Source organism: Trachemys scripta, chromosome 19, assembly GCF_013100865.1.
Source record: "Trachemys scripta elegans isolate TJP31775 chromosome 19, CAS_Tse_1.0, whole genome shotgun sequence".
Classification (NCBI taxonomy): Eukaryota; Metazoa; Chordata; order Testudines; family Emydidae; genus Trachemys; species Trachemys scripta.
This window is the reverse complement of record NC_048316.1, coordinates 244,967-266,580: the sequence shown is the minus strand read 5'-3', so window position 1 is coordinate 266,580 and position 21,614 is coordinate 244,967. Positions and strand designations below refer to the sequence as shown.

At 44.3% G+C, this 21,614-nt stretch overlaps 1 protein-coding gene and 1 long non-coding RNA gene across 5 annotated transcripts; one reads left to right on the top strand and one right to left on the bottom strand.

The window, feature by feature from the left end:
* The first annotated feature begins 249 nt into the window (after positions 1–249).
* Positions 250–10,276, top strand: LOC117868043. 3 transcript variants are annotated; one of them, XR_004643560.1, is made up of 6 exons: positions 250–1,799; positions 2,157–2,233; positions 3,682–3,811; positions 7,281–7,374; positions 8,680–8,894; positions 9,496–10,276. It is a non-coding gene; the product is annotated as an uncharacterized LOC117868043 (long non-coding RNA). The 3 variants fall into 3 exon arrangements; XR_004643559.1 differs by having other exon boundaries at positions 9,463–10,276; XR_004643558.1 differs by having other exon boundaries at positions 8,680–10,276.
* Positions 10,277–12,148: 1,872 nt separating this feature from the next.
* On the bottom strand, positions 12,149–21,614 carry TNFRSF9 (TNF receptor superfamily member 9). Of its 2 annotated transcripts, XM_034753567.1 has the most exons (8): positions 20,808–21,614; positions 20,512–20,660; positions 20,242–20,367; positions 18,238–18,375; positions 17,051–17,117; positions 16,819–16,937; positions 16,414–16,548; positions 12,149–13,253 (listed from the first exon to the last, which is right to left on the bottom strand). In XM_034753567.1, exons 2-8 carry the CDS (start codon positions 20,612–20,614, stop codon positions 13,126–13,128), a joined length of 816 nt encoding a protein of 271 aa, XP_034609458.1. In that variant the 5' UTR covers positions 20,615–20,660; positions 20,808–21,614; the 3' UTR covers positions 12,149–13,125. The 2 variants fall into 2 exon arrangements, with proteins under 2 accessions (XP_034609458.1, XP_034609459.1); XM_034753568.1 differs by lacking the exon at positions 20,808–21,614 and having other exon boundaries at positions 20,512–20,699.

Genomic DNA, 21,614 nt, shown 5'->3' with positions numbered 1-21,614 from the left:
TTAATTCAGACTGTGCTAGAAACCTGAAACGTGCTTAGGGAAAGCTGCCATTACACTAAACCAGTGGTCTCCAAAGTGGGGTGCGCAAGAAGATCCTTGGGGGTGCGCGGCAGGAGGAGCGCCTTTTTTTTTTTCTTCGTCAGGTGGGAGTCCGAGCGGCTTTTTATTATTTTTTTGCTTCGGCAAAAATGGTAGAGGCGGCGCGTCGGGGTGCACGCTCAAAAATTTTTTACTGATAGGGGTGTGTGATCAAAAAAGTTTGGAGACTACTGCTCTAGACACCAAGCACCGTTCAGGAAAGCCTTTCTGAAGAGGACTAGAGCTGTGAAACAGCTCGGTGGAGGGGCTCCAGAAACTCTCCTTGTGGCGGAGACAGGGAGATTGGGTTCAACTGCAGTAGGACAAGGAATCAGAGAACACAGGGAAGAAAGGTACATAGGAGACATTTCTCTAAATGTCCTGGGGAAAGCCAGCTCAGACAATGAGGACTGTCCTGAACACAGCTCCAGGGACAGAAGGTAGGTCTCACAGTCAGGGCCGTCCCTTGGGTAGGGTGAATCGGGGCGATCACTCTGGGCCCCGTACTTTGGGGGGCCCCTGCGGGCCGGCGCAATTGGCCAGTGTGGTTGGTGCCAGAAGAGACGAATCCATCACTTCCGCCCTGGGCACTGCGCTCCCCGAGGGATGGCCGTGTTCACAGTAGAGCCAAAATAGGGTCTGTCACTCACAACTCCCCTTTAGGAAAGGAAACCCTGGTCTCAGATCAGGTACTAGTAATTAGACGAATTGGAGTTTAACCTTATATGGGATTGCTTATTAGAAAATGCAGCCTACAAGTATAACTAATGCTACCCATGCAAAGACCCAATGGTAAAAGAGTTTGACCAGCAAATAGTGTATCTCAATGGGAATAATAGTTTTACTGTTTATTATTATTCGTATATTTGTATTATAGCAGCACCAACAAATCACAGGAATTAGAAAAGGAAAATGCCATTTAATACACTCTTGTAGACCATTTCCCTTCGGCCATGTTAAGATTATTCCCTATGTATATTCTTTGTCTAGTCTTGTTTAAAATGTACCAAGTGATGATGCTTTTGCCACTTACTGTGATAGACAACTCCACAGCATAATAGATCTTGGTGACAGGATTTTCCTTTTAGTCATCAGATGTTCAGTAGCAGGGGGGTGTATTGGGCTTTGGGAATGAAGCAGAGCATCTTGAGGAACTGAGTTCAGTGGAGACTGAGGGAAGAAAATCAAGTCAAAAACTTCCTTTTCTTTAATTAGAGGAACAAAAATATCATCACCGCTTCTCTCTCTGCTCTTCTTGATTGATGGAGGGCCAGTCCTGTTTCGCTGTGTTTATAAAAGCTTTTGAGAGAGTCAACAGATGCTAGATTTGGAAAGCCAAATACAGTGTTTGTTTTGGAAGGGAGAATTTTTCCTAAGGCTGGTTGACTTGTGTTACTTCTCTTTGGGAGCTTTCCCCAGTTTTGTCATTGTTGATTATTCTTTGATCCAGCATGCTGAGATTGGGAAGTCTTGGGATTCCCATTAGCAATAGCTTCCTTTTTGACCAACTCTGCTTTTCTGATGGACCCACCTCAGGTCTCTTTCAATCATGTCTGATACTTGTGATTTTGCAGTTCTGTTCAGATGAGAATCCCCAGCAGCCTTGCAGCACTAACCCCCTGAAATGTCAGATGGCAGAACTAGAACTTGGGAATCAGGAGCAGTTCCTACAAGAGGAAGAACTGGCTTGGAGACTGCAGGAGGAGGAGTAGACTCATGCAGTAGGTGAACCTTGGGCAGAAAGGGAGCACATTACCTCAGCAGAGGTGTTTCTCAGATTGGAAGTTCTAATTTGATTATATTTTTCTAGCGGATTGTGTACTACACACAATCCTATCTCCATTATCTAAAGTTCACATGCCCGTGAGTCCATATCCAGGCCATCTTGACAGGCTACTGGTTAAAACAACTTCAGCATCTCAGAATATTAAGATTTGTTTTTAATAAAACCAAAAAAAGTCACTTTGCATAGAAATAGCATAGATTGCTCTCTTTGCCCCTTAGAACTGTTGCTGCTGCCTGCTTTCCATTAGTATCTCTTACTGTTGATTCTCAATAAACTTTAATCTATTCTGCAGAGAGGAAGGCGGAACCAGGAACGCAATGACAACTGTCGAGCAGCCCAGGTGGCTCAGGATGAGGTAACAGGCTAGATGTAAGCGGTTCACATTTCCCTCGTTTGTTTTTCTTGGCAGTTAGAAAATGGCTTCCTGACCCGAGTGTGTGTGTATAATGTGGCAGATATCAGGGAAAAATTCCAGGACTGTGGAAGAAGGAGGTGGCTCTTCCTTAAAAATACTTCAAAAAAGGGGAAACCCACTGCTTTCTTTAGCTTCCAAACCCAATGCCACTTCATGGCCCAGTTGTTGGCATCAGAACGAATAAGCACCAAACCCTTGAAGACATATATGTTGCCCCTGTAACATGCTGTCACTTCCTGGATGAGTCAGGCAGCAGATTAGGAAAGTAAAAGCCTCAGTTCACACACACACGTCCAGACCCCGTGGTAACTGCAGTAATAGGGGAAAACACACAGCACACTATGACTGTAAAATGGAGTTTGAATAAGATGTGAAATCTTGTAATGGTTGCCCAAATCTGGTGCTGGCTTGAGATGCAACATGTTCCTCGATGTCCCGGCAGCAGCAGTTGCCAAGTATCTTATATCTTCTTATTATCTATTCTTTGTATTATTGTAGAACCTAGGAGTCCTAGTTCTAGACCAGGATCCCATAGTGCAGGGATGGCCAACCTGTGGCTCCGGAGCCGCATGCGGCTCTTCAGAAGTTAATATGTGGCTAGAGAGGTAGATCTGTGAGTCATCTCCATAGAGATGGTAGTTGAATTTATGTTTGTGGATAAGATTATTTGCCCTTGGGAAGCAGGTTATGTCCTTTCCTTTCAGATCCGGAGCTCACCATGGTTACTTATGCCTTGTCATCTCAAGGCTAGTTGGGTGCAATGCTGCCTGGATGGGGCTTCACACTTAAACTAGTTGGAAGTAGCAGCTAGTGAAGAATCAGCTCCCCACTTATTAAGCAATGTGTTTCCTGCTAAGAGCACATCACACGTTAGCTCTGCAAGGTGCACTGGCTGCCAGGTGACTTCTGATTTGATGCTATTGGCTTTGATCTGAAAAGGCCTAAATGGTTTGGATCCTACCTGCCTGAGACCTCCTCTTGTGATAAACCAGTAGTTACAGTTGCCCAAGACATCCAAGCTAACAGCCTCCTGGTTTAAATGGGATCAAACTAGTGGCAGGGTGTTTCTCAGTGAGAAGTCCTTGACCCTATAACTCACTTCGCACCTTGGGTCACCAAAGCCTGAATTTGGTGACTTTATGCGAAAAGTCATGTTCCTGTTGGGGTGAGAAGATTTTCAGAAAGTTTGTTTGTTTTATAGCTGTCCATGAAATCCTGTGTAATGCACCTTGACCTGTGGTAGATGCAGGGCTGTCTTTCTGTTGTAGGCAGTAGTTAAGGACAATCCCTTAGTGTTTGAATGTCTGTATCTCTGTCCATGATGCTTCTGGACCTTTAAAACCATGTTTATGTGCTCAGTGAGAACTAACATTCTCTCACATGCTGTCTCATGACACTCCAGGAGATTGCTAGATATATGCAGAACCAGGAACTGAAAGCCCAGTGGAGATCCCATGAGACAAACCTGGGGACAGAGAACAGTGATGAGGGGAGCAACTTATCTGAGCCAAGGAGAAGCAAGAACAAAGAAGGTAACATGTTAAGTATCTACCACTTGGAGAAAATATTCCAGGTCACAAGAAGACCTAGCTAATGAGACTGAAGACAGTACATAGAGTCCTCTGTGCTTTTATAATTACAGCAAACAAAATAACTTGGAAATCTGTCACAAGGGTTCTATCCTATCTGTCCCAAAAATATTTTTGTAAGGTAGGTGCTGGAAACAAAATTCCCCTAAGGGCTTACTGACCAGAGAAGAGGAGATGCCTGACAGATCAGGGCATCAAAACAAGCTGTGGAGGTTAGTATAGGAAAAATATAAATTAAAAATAAGCAAAATGCTTGAAAGTTTCTCTGCTCCTCACCAGTTCAAAAATAAAATAACCAATTCCCTTCATTTCCTACAAAGCAATCTCCATATTCTGGCAAGCCCTGGTTTTGGTTTTGCAGCTTCAGTGCTCAGTTGACACAATTACCAGCACAGCTGTTCACAGTAATCACAAAGATGTAATTCACATAATCTCCTAGTGCTGTCCATGCCAAGTGGAGTCAAGCTTCAGTGCTTCATTCACTGGAAGAATTGATGATGTTCTATTCTAAAGGAGCTCATGGGACTATATCATCAGCTGATGGAATCAAAGACTCGGGCAGAAGGGACCCAGCAGGAGAGTGGGGTAGGAAAAAATGAGGAATTAAGAGAAACTTCAGCCAGATGAGGAGCTGGTAATGCTTACTGCTGACCCTTTTCTCTCTGAGGGCTAGTGAGGAATCCAAGCAGCTGATCTCTGTTCAAAGTTCTCCAGATGTACTGAAGCAGCAAAGAATGGTGTGTGTTTCTTCGAGCTGTGGCATGCATCTAATTGTCTGGTTCAATAAGTAGAGGCCTGGACACTTCTTACATGAATCTGGAGGAGAGAATAGGAGTTGAATTGGTCAGCCTGGTTAATGGCTACAAATTTATTTTGATAACTCAAATTCTCCTATTCATGAAAAATTCTGTTTCAAATTAAAACCTTAAATTGGTGCCAGCCATTGAACTATGCCACCCTAATAACTTTCAGGTTAGAGGGAGGGCTGTTTAACACCCCTAACATTTAAAGGTCTAATGAGGATGTCACAGTAGTAGACAGAGAGGTGATTGCAGCTGAGATCATAAGGCTATGTGCGCTTGTAGCCTCTTGCACAAACTTGCTCTCTAGCTGTGGTGGTTAGCTAACAAGCTCACTGGTCTGAGCGATACCACCCCCGGAAGGAAAGATTTCATCACAGAGTGCTATTGGGCAGACACCTACCAGAGGATCAAAACACCCACATTGAGGGAGCAGCAGTGTAAAGCAACCTGCAGCAATTTCCATTATGCAGTCAATGGCTGAAATGAATTCTAATATTAGCTGTGGGATGAAAGAAATATTGTCTAAAGTATAACGGTAAACTCTATTTATTTGAATTAACTTAGAGGCATTAATTCAGAACCAGCTCCGAATTTTCAGACCCCTTTAGTCTCTGCAAAGTTGCTAACATTATTAGAGTTGAGCAATTCCTCTGAATTACATTAAGGTTAATTTCAAGAAAAGTCCCATGAAGTATTTATCTTGTAAGGAAAAACTGTTCTTTGTTGTATCATTACTTGGGAAAGGTAGGGGATCTTTCCCTATTCCCTGGTTTGTTTGGGATGAGCTCAGACAACGTGAATTTCAGCTACTGAATTACAGCTTCCTTAAATGAATAAATAACAAATGAAGTTGGTCCAATAAAAGATATTACTTCATCCACCTTGTGTCTGAATAAAAAATGAAACTATAATGCTGACAGCCAAATGCGGCACAGGACAAGGAGTGTCTACCCTGAGCATCCAGGGGATTGTCCCGGGCATTGCTGTGAGTAGCCATGTGATCTAAAATGGACAGACAACATATGCCACAGGCCAGTGCTGACCATGGTTTGCTCCTGGGAATGATGCACTTTTGGATCTGGGGTAGCATGTGTTTATGATCCTTTGCCTTTTGAATAACAGAAGCCAAGTCATACAACTGTGTGGCAGAAGGGAAGGAGTATCATTAGCACAAAAGTCAGTTTGCACCCAGTGCCTCTACTTATTGTACTGTGCTGCTGTTTGGGGTATCCCAAGGGACTCAGTAACACTGACATTTTTCCAGTACATCAGAAGTAACAAATGCGGCTGAAATGAAATTCTTTGCTAGCTCTCAGCCTTTGGCTCATCAGGGAGGCAGCATGGTTTCATAGGCTGCTGACTTGCTGTGTAGTGTGAGACAAGTCTTGAACCTCTTAGTATCCATTCCACCAGCTATAAAATGGGGATAATAATCCATCTCTCACTGGGATGTCATGACGATTATTAGCTAACATTTATAAAACACAGTATACGTAACATAGGGTCAAAAGCTTACCTTCAAAGTGTTGGCAGGTTACAATTCAAATACAATGGTGTGTTCCTAATTATTCAAAGCTTGGTCTCACTATAGATCTTAATAACCTTCCTCCTTGGTCAGTGTACACCACAGAGCTGCCTGTCTGTCTTCTGTCTTATGGGTCAAGTCAGCATAAACTCTTGTTATTGTCTAAATATAAAGAGGTATGGCTAGATGCTGAGGTACCTGGATCCCCAGTCAGAGGTCAGACCCTGGAAAGGTCAGACTTCCCAACACAAGGAGGCAGCATAGACAGAACAAAGTAGGTGTCTTTATTCAGACTAGTAATCTCTTATATGTATATATTCTGGACTATTTTAGGGCCTTGTATACTTGTGAGGGAGTAAAGTTTTAGAGCCTTGTGCAGAAGTTATTTTCCAGCTAGTTAAATGCTCTCTCTCTACCGCAGTCTCTTTTCATGTAATGGGATCTCAGGTTCATAACAGTTCAAAGGGCAGTTTGAGGAAATAAAGATCCAAGATATTCAACGATTTTCCCAGTACTTTCCCTATTTAAGCTAATGTAAAATGTTGATATATCAGTCACTCAATGTAGATAAAAGAAGAAGAAATACATGCTACAATGTGTCCGATACTTAAAGTTGAAGCTGAAATGTGTTCTTGTAAACTCCATCTGAATGTTGTTAGGGGACAAATCCAAATCTTGATATACCAGCATTCCAATTTCAGGAGACGCTTCTGAATTCTGAATCAGCAAAGTTTACCTTAAATAAATTAATCTATATTATAACCCACCACAAAACAACCTGAATGCACTAATAGCGACATACATAGGACATAGTAATAAGATACCCCTGAATGTTCTTCTAGGAGGTATGAGGTGGGAATAAGAGTTACTCTTGCTGTAAGAGAGGACTGAAATGGAACAGTACAAGTTTCAGATCAAGGTTGCCCAGATAAGAAATGACTAGCTGTCTTAGTTCTGTAAACATGTAAGCTCAGAAACTGTCTTCAGACATTTGAAGAAGAAAACTTACAAATATGAAATCCTAAAGATGCAAATAAAAAGGCAAAAGTATGTAAATCTGCTGTAACATTCAACGTTTCCACAGGCAACAGTTTCCTCAAAATACTGTTGAAGATCTGGACCCAGCTTTTAAGTCAAAAAAGAACCACCTGCTGAAGTGTTTGCATTCTGCTCCCAAGGTAATAATACCTAGCCATGCTTAGCTCCATAAGCTAATGCTTAATAAAACCATCTGTCCTCTCACATTCCAGTCCATGCAGCTGTGGTGTTGGAGTCTCTCTCTGATAGTTTCAAATTTTTTCTATTACCAATATAAAGTGAAATCTGAGCCCTCATTAATCTAATGTCCGAATATCCCACAAGTGCCATAGTTTGTGGTAGGTCCACTTATGTACAAAGTCCATGCTCACAGGTCTCTTATGATGGGGTTCCTCATCAGCACTGGATTGCTAATGTACATTTGGCAAATTTGAAGAAATTATATATGGGGTAACAGGAACTCTGCCTGTAAACAATGACTGGACAAAAATAGGAGGAGTGATGAAGAGGATAGGTGATTTGGTAAACTGTGCAAGCAAACAATATCTGTTTTAATATGATTAAAGGTAAATGTATATATTTAGGAATAAAGAATGTAGGCCATACTTACAGAAGGGGGAGGACTCTACCCTGGGAAGCAGTGACTCTGAAAATGTGTGGGCTGTGGTGGATAATCAGCTGAAAATGAATTCAATGCTGTGGCCAAAAGCGCTAATGCAATCCTGAGATGTGTAAACAGGGGACTCTTGAGTAGGAGTTGAGAGGTTATTTTACCTCTGTATTGGGCCCTAGTGTGACCACTGCAGGAATACTATATTCAGTTCTGGTGTCGTTAATTCAAGAAGGATGTTGATAAATTTGGAGAGGGATCAGAGAAGAGCCACAAGAATGATTTCAAGGATTAGAAAACATGCCTTATAGCGATAGACGCAAAGAACTCAATTCTATTTAGCTTAACAAAGAGAAGGTTAAGGTGTGACTTAATTACAATCTATAGGTTCCTACAAGGAGAACAAATATTTAATAATGGGCTTTTCGGTCTACCAGAGAAAGGTATTACGACATGTGCCAATAGAAGCTGAAGCTAGAAAAAATTCAGATTGAAAAATAAAGTATAAATTTTAACAGCATAATTAACCATTGGAACAATTTATGAAGGGTCTTGGTGGATACTCCATCACTGGCAATTTTTAAACCAAGATTGGATGTTTTTCTAAAAGATCTGCTGTAGAAATGATTTTGGGTTAGTTCTATGTTGCACAGGAGCTCAGACTAGATGATCATAGTGGTCCCCTTCTGGTCTTGGAATCTCTCCCATTCTTTCCAATAACACTTTTTAAATGAGGAATTTACACCTATAACCCCTGACACCTAGTGACTCAGCTTAGTCCTCCTGCCTTTTCTATTACAGCTGGAGTTATTCATTCTATTCCTTCTTTTTGCAGCTGCCCAGTTACACACTGTCCCAGTTGATGGCCTCTTTGATTATATGGATACCACCATCGGACCTGCCTTTATTCACCGACCAAACGTCAGCCTAAAACGCTAGGACGCCAAAAATCCAGGGACAAGAAGGAAGGCTGTAAGCAGCAGTGAATCCTAGAGCCTTCACCTACAGCCTACTTCTTCTAGCAACAAAATATATTTCTTTGCCATAACTGTGAGTTGAATGATGACTCCTTCTTTCTGGCTTAATTACCAATGGCTAGATCTACATAACACAATTCCTTCCCTGTTCAAGGTTTTCTTTATTACTTTGATGGTGCCTTTTACTGAACTCAGGTGAATGCACAGTAAGGTTGCTATTCCTCGGTGTTAATGAATGGACAGTCTATCGACATAGTTGCTGTATATGAAAATTTAGTTTTAGATGAAAGTTTAACTCTGAGAGAAGTAATTTGTCATGTTGTTGTTAATACAATCAGGGATGAACCCAAAAGTCTGCGTGCCACATTTTTCCAGGAGCTTTAGGGAGCAAATTGTTTCAAACAATTAGATGTGCCATCATGAATTATTGAGTCAAAACGTGATGCTACTATTGCAGTTGACATTCAACTGTACAGTATATTACTTGTTTACCTGCCGATGGGATTAGATCTGAATTCCTTATTTCATTTTGTTAGAATTAAGATTTCAGCACAGCTGCAGTGAGACTAGACATGTGTGAACTAATTGCTCATTATATTTTCCTCAAACTGCTTGGACAAACTTCTCATTTTTTTCAGAAGAGGAGAAAATAATGGCTTGAAAATATTTTCCAGAAAGTATTGAAGAAACTAAACTGGAAAAGATGTGAACAATAGCTTAACATTTCTCTTGAAGACTGATGTAAATTGAGGAGACTGCATGTGATACTGCAAACTGCATCAGACACTTCTCTGACATGCTGCAAGGGAAAGGAGCTGTGTTTACTGTATATGTGTGAAATAATGGCACTTTTGAACCCCCATTTATCATCAAGAACATGTGCTTATCTGGGATCTAGAGTGGGAACAGGCCATTCATTGTGAACGTAGTAAAGGCAGGTACTACTGGAATATGTTCTAGGAAGTACATGAGCCCATGGCTAAGACTTTAATAAAGACACTTCACAGATCACTATTGATAATTCAAATACTGTAAAAGTTTTGAGATATGTTAAATAGATTTGCTACAGACATTATTCACTTGAGATTACCTTATTTCCTATAGAGTTGTTTTTGACATGGAGCATATTGAAGTGCAAAGCACATTATTTAAAATTGGTGCTAATGTTTTTAGTTTTACACTTTCATGTGTGTTCATTTTCTGCTCCTTGCACCTTCCATAAAATACAGTAGCACAGGCTACTGTTCAGCAGTTCTGTTGGCAAATAAAAACTGTGTCCCTTGTAGGAAATGCCCTGGTAGTGTTCTGAACCTTCCTTTGCATTTGTACCATGTGTTAATTTCAGTGTGTATTTCAAGCTCTGTTTATAAACCTACTTGTAGATGTATGCATTATGCCCTTCATATTCCAAGTTAAATAAAATAGCAGTTTTTTAAATGGAAGTTAGCCCGAAGAGGCTCACAGCTGAACTCCTTGGCCACTTGTTTCTTTTATTGGCTCTGGCTTTCATTCTTTTCCATAGCACCAGAATTGACTGACTAAATGCCCCACATACTAGCCTTTAATTTACTGGAAGAATACTTATGTCACATAAAGTAAGCATAAGTAATTTCTATGAATGTTTATTCCTAGAAATACTTTCTACTAGAATCTGCCCCCTAAACTGTCATAGCCCTGTTCAGTCAATTTACGAGCTGAGGATGTGCCCCAAGGACTTTATATTTCAATTCAATGGAATTTTATATGGAGCTTAAATGCTCAGCATAACATACAGGACACAAATTAGGTGTGAGAAGTAAATGTCATTAATGCCAAATCAATCATACGTGGAAATGAGCTCTGTGAGCCCAAAAGATTCTCTCTCACCAACAGAAATTGGTCCAATAAAAGATATTACCCCACCCACCTTGTCTCCAAAAATCAATCCATCAAACAGATTGGAAAAAGTACTGTAGTGTGTGCGCAGGGAAGGAAAGGAAAAAGGAATAAGAATTTCAAGTTCCTGAAGATATGCAGATTCTGTCTGAGAGTGAAACTCCAACTGATGCAAGTGTTTTCAGGGAAAATACCACTGCTGAGGTTCTAGATTAGAAACTGATCACAGGGTAATCTGTGACATTCTGAACTTCTTACAAGAACCAAATGTTCATTTATAAATAGTGAAAAAACTGACCACCCTCCTTGATCATTACATCTTAAAACTTGCAAATATTACGTTATGTAAGGGTCACTCATTCTCCTGTTTGAAAACACATTAATTGAGAGGATAAAAAAAAATGTAGGAAAAGTTTTACTTTATTTTTTTTTTAAATCTTATTTAAATAAATGTAAATATGTAACTTTACAGGCAGGGCTACAGTCCCCACTCTTCTTTTCTTACATTTTGCTTTGTAATCAATTATATACAAATTTAATCAAAACCAGCAAGCATGAGTTTGGTAAAAAATTACTGCTACATAAGGCTTATGTTGCATGGAGAGAGTGACTGGGCTCTCATTCATCTGCTAGACGGAATGTACCTTGCCTAGTTTAAAAAACACACCCACCAAAACCAGTCTTTACATGACATGTTGACTTTCATTATATTTTTGAATAACACTTAATGATAAAATATAAAATACGTTTATAGTGCTGTAAAAGGGTACAACTATCACTGCCAATGCCATGACTCAAACATACACATTCCCATTCTTATTCAAATTAAAAGCAATAGTGACTGATCAAGGCAGATATTTTCATATCAGAAAGTGTATTTCTAACCTCATAGTTCTACCTATGAAATTAGCAACATAGTAAGTTATATTTTACATGTACTGTACCTGCAATGTATGTACCATATTTAACATATCCAAAAATCAGAGGGTAATATTTTAAGATCAAAAGGATGATACAGTCCAGTTGCACTAATCACATGGTCTCAGATCAAATTATCTTGTCACAGTGTAGCCGAGGTGTGGGCAAACTTTTTGGCCCAAGGGCCGTGTCTGGGTATGGAAATTGTATGGTGGGCCATGAATGCTCATGAAATTGGGGGCTGGGGTGCGGGAGGGGATGAGGGCTCTGGCTGGGGGTGCAGGGTCTGTGGTGGGTCCAGCAATGAGGCGTTCAGTGTGGGGGAAGGGGCTCTGGGCTGGGGGAGGGGATTGGGGGAGAGGAGGGAGGAGGGCTCCTGGGGTGGGGCTGGGGATGAGAGTTTGGGGTGCAGGAGGGTGCTCCAGGCTTGGACCAAGGGGTTCAGAGGGCAGGAGGGGGATCAGGGCTAGGGCAGGGGGTTGGGGCATGGGAGGGGGTCAGGGGTACAGGCTCCAGGTGGTGCTTACCTCAAGCAGCTTCCAGAAGCAGTGGCATGTCCCCCCTCCAGCTTCTACACAGACAGGCAGCTCTGCATGCTGCCCCGTCCGCAGGTGCCGCCCCTGCAGCTCCCATTGGCCAATGGGAGTTGCAGGGGCGGTACTTGGGGTGGCCCTGGTGTTGCCACTCCAACTACAAAGCCAATCAATGTAACAGCTATTGGAAAGCACGGAAAAGGTGTTCTGAGGCATTTGACAACCCTGAGTTACCATATTCCTTTTAACTTCTACCTAAACTGGAATAGGAAAGCATTCTGTAGGGCAGGATATAGAAGTTCATTCTGGCAGTTGAAATAGTATCAGTCTAGGATTTTATACCACACCCATTAGTGTGATAGCTGAGCATGAATTAGGAGGGGCTATAGTTCCAGACATGAAAAGAGCAAGGTGGTGGAAGCTTGTATGCTAGCTGCCTGCACTGTACCTAGCTGTAGTCAGTGTTTAGTCTGTAACTTCAGGAACATTATTCTCACTCCCAAACTTGAAAAAGTAAGCTATAGCATAGGCATCTCCTACTAGAGGTAACAGAAGACCAGTCTGGCTTGTGGTTCCTGTCTTATTGATGCTTTTTAGTCTCTAGGGCAAATCATAATATATTAGAAATATTAGTCCCACCATATGAAAAAAAGTTAGTAAGTTGGCTTTCATTTTAAAGATGCTGCCCAGAGAGTTTCGTTAGAATTTGAGATGTTGGCAAGGGTTAATTTTTAAAGAGGTTTTTTGTTTTTTTGTTTGTTTTTTAAATAAAGGACCAACTCTTCTGTCTGTAGGACAGTGATGTACTGAGAAAGACCTGCTTCATCCACCACTGACTGCATTGTTCAGTCCGTAAGTTTTAAAATTCACTTAACCTGCATCTACTCCTCCCCCCCACCCCAATTATGTAACCAGGCTCCTGTCCTGTGCTCTCAAAGCAAAGGAAACCACAATTGGCTTCCTTAGAAAGTCCAGTTTCTAATGCACCAAGGAATCCCTGAATAGTTTGGATTTGCTACAGTCATCACAGTCTCCTTGTTCTTCCTCTGGAAAGCGGCAGCTGCAGGCATCCTCCTCTTGAGTCGATTGCTCAGGTGTTACATTCACTAAACAGAAAGAGATGATTAACTTGAATTGCATTTTTTATCACTCATATCATTTTCCCTCAGCAATGACTGCATGGTGTTAGGAAGTTCTTCAAAATTGTATAGTTATTTGACCTGAAATTGCCTTTTTCTCCAAAGATATTTCCTGGCAAGTTAGTCTATTGTGCTTTGCTTTCCCCAACGCACAGGAGGCTCTCATTGAGGTGAGGAGAGCTGGCAGCATGGAATCTCCAGACTTCAGAGAACAATATTGCTTTCCCCTGTAGATTGAAATACCACTATTGGCACCAAATAGGTTTCATATATGGATTAGAATAAATCCACGTATCAGTTGCAAGGTTGATTTTACTCGTAAACAGGGCTTTGGAGCGGAGCCCGGAGCTGGAGCTGCAGGTTTTTGCCTGGAGCTGGAGCGGAGCCGGAGCACAGCTCCAAAGCCCTGCTCGTAAACCAGTTTCTTTAATGAAATTTCTACTAATGGAAATCACCAGCCTCTACTTACACAGCCTAAAATGCCATTAGCCTTCTTGGCAACAAAGGCACACTGTCGACTCTCATCCAGCTTCTCATCCACTGTAACCCCTAGGTCCTTTTCTGCAGAACTGCTGCCTAGCCATTCAGTCCCTAGTCTGTAGCAGTGCATGGGATTCTTCCATCCTAAGTGCAGGACTCTGCACTTGTCCTTGTTGAACCTCATCAGGTTTCTTTTGGCCCAATCCTCTAATTTCTCTAGGTCCCTCTGTTATCCTATCCCTACCCTCCAGCATATCTACCACTCCTCCCAGTTTAGTGTCATCTGCAAACTTGCTAAGAGTGGAGTCCACACCATTCTCCAGATCATTAATGAAGTTATTGAACAAAACCGACCGCAGGACCGACCCTTGGGGCACTCTGCTTGATACCAGCTGCCAACTAGACATGGAGTCATTGATCACTACCCGTTGAGCCTGACAATCTAGCCAGCTTTCTATCCACCTTATAGTCCATTCATCCAGCCCATACTTCTTTAATTTGCTGGCAAGTTATATACACAAATATATACACACACAGTCAACTGCTGTTTGACTACAACAGAACATGTACATGCTTAATTCTACTTTTCTTACCCATCCCATGAACATCTCATGGTTGAAATATCTGATTTTATTTTCAGCTGATGGCTCTAAACTGTGTGTGTGTGTGTGTGTGTGTGTGTGTGTGTGTAAGTAAACACACACATAGTTTAGTGCCAACATAGTGTACACAGGTTCTGCACTCCAAAGACCTTACAATTTGAATGGACAAAAAATATAAACAAAGGAATAGGGAGCAGAAAACAGGGAGATTGTGGAATCAAGAGGAGGCAGGAGAGTGTCACCCTTCAATTTGTTTAAATTTAATGTTTTGGGTTTTCAGCTAAAATGTTAACGCCTCTCTCTGCAGGTAGGGTTTATAGGCTTTTTGGAGGAAATCCATTTTCAGGAAGGACATGAAGGGGAGGACTGAAGCTTGCCAGACCAAGTCAAGGAGGGAGTTCCAGCTGCAGGAAGCTCCACAGGAAAGGGTGTGGAGAAAAGGATGGGTTTCCTTCCCTTTTCTTCCTTTCATGTCACTTGAGAGACACATTAAAAGATTAGCCAAGACACACTCCAGAATATCTCCAAGGTGCATAAATACATAGAACCATGAGATACTAATTAAACCCATGGAGGCAGTAGTCTTAACATGTTGTGACTGGCATTCTGTTGGGAGTTAAAAACCCAGATTGAAGTGGAATGTAACATACTGTGTTCTTAGCTCATGCCTGTCTAAGTGAACATGTCCTTCCCCATACAGAAGCAGAGATACTGAGGAAGATAGGAGGTTTCTCTACCATTGTGCAGGTGATGTCCCATCGGTACACCTAAGAGTGTAATTTCCTGGGAGCTTCCTGAGGTTTCATTTGTTGTCGGTCTTAGAAAGGTAGGAACCTGTCAAATATTGTATCTTTACAAAATTGTGTCACTTCTAGAGCTGGGTCACATTTTTTGGCCAAATAGTTGACCAAAAAAGTGCTGTTTCGATGAACCTGAACTATTCACGAATTTGACCCAATTAGTTTTGGCTGGGAAAAACTTTTTCAGCGCCAGCTTCAGAAACCCATGTGTCTCTGTATGTCGTCCTCCTAATCTTTTGCCCAGTGGTTAATAAATAAAAATAATAAATAATGGAGATATCCCATCTCCTAGAACTGGAAGGGACCTTGAAAGGTCATCAAGTCCAGCCCCCTGCCTTCACTAGCAGGACTAAGTACTGATTTTTGCCCCAGATTCCCAAGTGGCCCCCTCAAGGATTGAACTCACAACCCTGGGTTTAGCAGGCCAATGCTCAAACCACTGAGCTATCCCTCCCCCTGAAACAACCAAAAAAAGGGCACTTGACAGACCACTTTGAATCATGCGGAGGGATGATTCAAGTTTTCATAGCCTACCTCCCAAGTGAGTGCCTTAATCACCAGGCTATGAAGTCATTTGCCCTCTCTTTGGCCCAATTAATATTTAAGTAGTTAATACGGAAATGGAACAACTTCAACAGGAGAGATTGAGAGCAACCCACACAGAATAGCCTATAGCCTGGGGCTTCAGATGCTCATTTGGGAGGGAGGAGATGTGAGTCTGAGTCCCTGCTCCACAGTTTGGATTCAAATGTGGTTCTCCTCCATCCCAGGCAAGTGCACTAAATCACTGGGATAAAGGTTAAAAGGGGACAGACATGGATGGACACACACACTTTTTATGACTGAAATGAAACAGATGATCCAAAATTGACTCTTCCAATTTTCATACAAAGTCTGAACATTTTCTGAACGGAATCAATTTTTTTTTCTGATTTTTAATTTGCTGGCTGACTCCCAAAAAATAAATTACTCTCTCAGCTTCAGTCACTACCAAATTCCAAAGGGCCACGGGAGACCTCCTTTGTAACATTTCTAAAGCCAATTTCCTCCCAATAGCCCGATTTTTTTTTTTTAAATAATAAAAATCTAAAACCTGATTTTCTTTTCATAGTATAGTGACGGACTTTCAAAGAACACATTTTTAAGTTCAACTATGCTGCTAGCTTTCAAGGAAACTCTGAAACCTGGATTCTTGCCTGCTTGCCCACCACTAGGAAAAGGAAGTTTGTAGGTTGCATGTCTTACTTTTCTTGAACATAGCAGGTAGTTTCTTTTTGTCGCAGATGCTGAAGCACACATACAAAGGCAGCAGAAACATTATGCATACCACCACGGCCACAGTAACAGCGATCCCGACAGTGACCACCTGAAGATCCTTCCCTAAGAAGCAAAAACATTCCTTAAAAATGATTGTAGAGCAAAGCTCCCCTGCAATGGAAGCAGCTGGATTATTTGTCCCTAAACAACAAAAGCTACTTTTCTTTTTGCTTTTACTGCTCAGAGTTGCTGCTGCTGCACCAATTTGTGAGACTGGAGACAAATAAAAGGACCCTTAAGTTCAGTTATAAGCATGAGAGCCTTAGTTTATTTAATTGCAAGGCAAGCTGTAACTATTTCACTCTAGCGAGGAATTATTAGGCAATAACTCACCTTGTACATGGGTAGAGACTACGATGGAAATGGTGGATGGAGTCATAGTTTCTGAAGCTTGTCCGCAAACCACATCACTCCTATTAGTCCCATTCACCAGGACCTTATCTGGAAGGCATCTTAAATATGTTAAAAAAAAAAAAAAAAAAAAAAAAAAAAAAAAAGATGTATGAAAATGAATTAAACCCAGACCCAAAAAGCTATATCACTTGTTTTTTAAAAAAGTACTTACTTTGTCCATTGTCTGCAGGGACCATTGGTCTGATTGTTAAATGTCCCACTGGGACAAGTCTGGCAAGCTTTGAAAAAATACAAAGAGTTTTACCATTTATATAAATTGAAGTTTAAAATGGTGCAAGAGACATTACTGTACAGCTGAGCAAAAATAATTTAGCATTTATATATCAATTTTCATCATCAGTGGCTTGTAACAAGGATCAGTAAAGGTCTTGCATTAACTAAGTGAATATTTTAATAAGTGGCTTTCATTGTAAACAAGTTGCTTGAGGCCCCTGAACTTGAGCTGACAGGACTAATTCTGTTAATGTATTTCCAGATACTGAAGAGTCAACTGTCCTCCTATGAACTGTGCCCCAAGGCCAGAATGTCTCTGTTCTTGTTATTCCAGAGTTCTGCGGGTATCTTTTCTTTGTCACTCGTATCCCAAAGGAACAAGGCCTATGTTTAGGGCCCTACCAAATTCACAGCCATGAAAAATATGTCATGGACCGTGAAATCTGGTCTTTTGTGTACTTTTACCCTATACTATACAGATTTCACAGGGGAGACCAGCCTTTCTCAAACTGGGGATCCTAACCGAAAAGGGAGTTGCAGGGGGGTTGTGGTATTGCCACCTTCACTTCTGTGCTGCCTTCAGAGCTGGGCAGCTGGAGAGCAGCAGCTGTTGGTTGGAGCCCAGCTCTGAAGGCAGCGCACCTGCCAGCAGCAGTGCAGAAGTAAGGGTGGCAATACCATACCATGCCATTCTTACTTCTGCACTGATGTTGGCGGCAGCTGTGCCTTCAGCGCTAAGCTCATGGCCAGCAACCGCAGCTCTCCAGCAGCAGCACATGTGTAAGTGTAGCAGTACCAAACCCCACCCCCCACCTACAATAATCTTGCGACCCACCACCACAACAACTCCATTTTCAGTCAGGACCCCTACAACACCCTGAAATTTCAGATTTAAATAGCTGAAATTATGAAATTTATGATTTTTAAAATCCTATGACTATGAAATTGACCAACTTGGACTGTGAATTTGGTAGGGCCCTACCTATGTTAATGGAATTTTACTGAGCTAATGAACCAGCAAGTACTACAATAAGGCCCCAATTCTGCAAACAGTCACTTGGACTTTTCTACTGTTATTGGCACCTAAGAGTTTTACAGAGAGTAACGAGACAAAGGCAGCCTTACCTTCTTCAAGAGGTTCCTGACCTACTCCACAGTTTTCTACACATTTAGAACAGTCGTTTCCAATACAGCGATGCCCATCCTTACATGCACATTCTGCATCCATTGTTGGAGAACACTCCCTTTTATATTTGAATTTTCCTGTAGAGCAAAAACAGATATCCCATATTGGCACTCATTCCTCAAAGAATCTGGGACAGAAGTGAGCTCATCCTAGTAAAACATCATAACAGGGCTGTGATGAGTAGAGGGACCTCCTGCCTGATTTTCTTCAGAGGATTCAAGCTGAGAGTGCAGGCCAGAAAAGTGCAATGGATGCACCAAACAGATTTTCACTTTGACAATTAAATTTTTTTTAAAAAGTGAACTTTTTTTCCTTTTTGTTTCAGAGGGGTAGCCGTGTTAGTCTGAATCTGTAAAAAGCAACAGAGGGTCCCTTTACTTGCGTCTGATGAAGTGGGCATGCACCCACAAAAGCTTATGCTCCAATACTTCTGTTAGTCTTAAAGGTGCCACAGGACCCTCTGTTGCTTTTTCCTTTTTGGTAATACCAGGGTATCCAAACTGAGGCCAGCTGAGGGCCTTATTACAAAAGCCCTTATGACAGCTAGGGATCAAATTTTTGCTTACATACTGAATACAGTCACAAAAATACAGCCATGCACTGCTGACTCACACACAAAACAGGAGCTGGGGTATATTAACATATCTACCTTTGCACAATTTTATTTCCAAGCGAAACTTTGGATGGGGGGGGGGGGAAAGCGGGAAAGACACAGCATACAGAGAGATGCTGTTTAAAAGGCCCATGGATCTAGAGATTATTAATCATGTACCAACAGTGCGCTTACCTTAGCTTCCAAGGCTGAACAATTCCATTTACAGCTCAACGTCTGTGTACACTACATCCTGCTATGCTAACACACCTACTAGATCAGGGATGGGCAAACTACGGCCTATGGGTCGCATCCGGCCCGCCAGCAGGGGAACGGGGTGTGGGGCTTGCCCCACTCCAGCGGGGGAGCAGGGTCAGGGGCTGCTCCACATGACTCCCGTAAGCAGCGACATGTTTCCCCCACCCCGGCTCCTACACGTAGGGGCAGCCAGGGGGCTCTACTCCACATGCTGCCCCCGCCCCAAGTACTGCCCTGCAGCTCTCATTGGCCGGGAACTGCAGCCAATGGGAGTTGCAGGGGCAGCATGCAGCAGAGCCTCTTGGCCGCACCTCTGTGTAGGAAGTAGAGGGGGAACATGCTGCTGCTTCTGGGAGCCGCTTGAGGTAAGCTCCCAGGGCCGACCTTACCCATATGCAAAGTATGTAGCTGCACAGGGCACCAAATTTCCTGGTGCCCTGCACAGCTGTATACTGCTCCAGCCCCTGCCCCACCTCTTCCTACTCCTACTCTGCCACAGTCCAGCCCCCAGTCCACCCCTTCCCCAAAGCCCCTACCCTGCTCCACCCCTGCCCCGCCCCTTAAGACTGCAGCAGGGCCAGGGTTGCACTCAGCAACAGGGGAAGTGCAGGGACCTGGCCCCAGCCCTGTTGCCAGGGAGTGCTGAGGGGGGCTGTGTAGGACCCCAGAATAGCTACGGATCGCCCTGTAAGCACCACCTAGAGCCTACACCTCCTGAACCACCCTCCCACTGTCCGAACCCCTCAGTCCCAGCCCAGAGCACCCTCCTGCACCCAAAACCTGTCAGCCCCACCCCAGAGCCTGCACCCCAACCTGGAGCCCTCACCTTCCCCGTGCCCCTGCTCCATCCCTGATCCCCCTCTGAACCCCTCAGTCCCAGCCCAAAGCACCTTTCTATGCCCCAAACCCCTCACCCCCGCACTGCACCCCTCCCCTCCTGCCCCAGCCCAGAGCCCCCTCCCGCACCCCGAACTCCTCATTTCTGGCCCCACCCCGAGCCCACCCCCCCAATGCCGTGAGCCTTCATGGCCCGCCATACAGTTCCCATACCCAGGTGTGCCCCCGTCTGGGCAGTAATCCCGGCCGCACTCACCTTCACACCTGCGGCACCTGGTGCACGTCTCCTGGGCACTGGCCGTGGCGGAGAAAGTGCCCCTGGGGCACGCGAGACAAACCGCCTCGGGGCTCGTCCCACAGTCCGCGCAGCTGAGGAACTTGCCTGCGAAGGAGCCAGAGAGAGCGGCTAGTCCCAGCGCTGACCAGCGGGGCCCGCCCGGTCCCTCCCCGGCCCCGGCCCCGACCCGCTCGCTCGGTCCCTCCCCGGCCCCCGACCCGCTCGGTCCCCCCGGCCCCGGGCACTCACCGGGCGGGCAGCGCGCGGGCAGCGCGGGCGTCAGGGCGGCCGGCCCCAGGCTCAGCAGCAGCAGCAGCGCCGCCGTCACGAGCGGCGAGTGGCCGCGTCCCATGGGCTCCAGGCGAGGGGCTGCTCCGGCGCGGCGCGTCTCCCTGCGTCTGAAAGGCAACACACCGGCTGGAGCCAGGCCGCACCGCACCGCGGCCCGGCCCCGGGCGAACGGCCGGGAGAGCCCGGACCCGCCGGAAGCCCGCCCCGACCCCGGATGGAGCCAGCCGCCCTCCGCGCCACGGCCACGGCCTTACCTGCGAAACTGCCGCGTCTGCTTCCCGGCCGAGCGCCGCACGGACTCTGCCTGCGCCGGGCCCGGCGCGGCCCTTGTCTGACCGCCCCCGGCGCGCTGAGTCACCGGCCAGCGGGGGCGGCTCGCGGGAAACCCCCACGCGCCCCTGAGCGCGAGGCCGGGGTCGCACCCAGCCCACGCGCCAGGCCGCGCGCTCCGGCTCTAGGGAGGGTCTCGGGGGCCCGTCTGCGCCCCTCCGCTGTCCGCCCGCCCGCAGATCTCAAAGCGCTCCGGCCCCGCTCGCCTTCCTGGCACCCCGGCACACGCCGCAGTCTGGCCTCCCCAGGGGGTTTTCAGATGAACCAGCCTCAGCCCCAATGGGTTTTTTGTAAAATTCCCTAGAGTGGCCCATCTACACAGAGGAAGGGCCCAATGGCAGGAGGCTCCGACACCATGTCCTCGGGCTTCAGCTTACCACACCTCAACTTCAGAGCACCTAGGCCTCTCAGTCGTAGAGCAAGTCCCCATTGTGCTAGGTCCTGTGCCTTTTTTATTTTGTTTTGTAATCTTTGCCTTGACAAACTGGCCCTCCCATACACTGAGCCCCTAGGAAGCTTCCCTAAACGTAATTGAGAACAGGAGGTATCCTGGGTTAACTAAAAGCTGCAACCTTGCCCCACTCTGAAGTACTTGCCCAGATGCATTTACATATATCAGCCAATATTTTTACAAATCTGTTCCTAAAGATAGGTTCCTAAATACATATTCAATAATTCATTGATGTAAAAATTCATTAACGCAGCTTTAAGGGTGCCTGGTGGTATCGTGT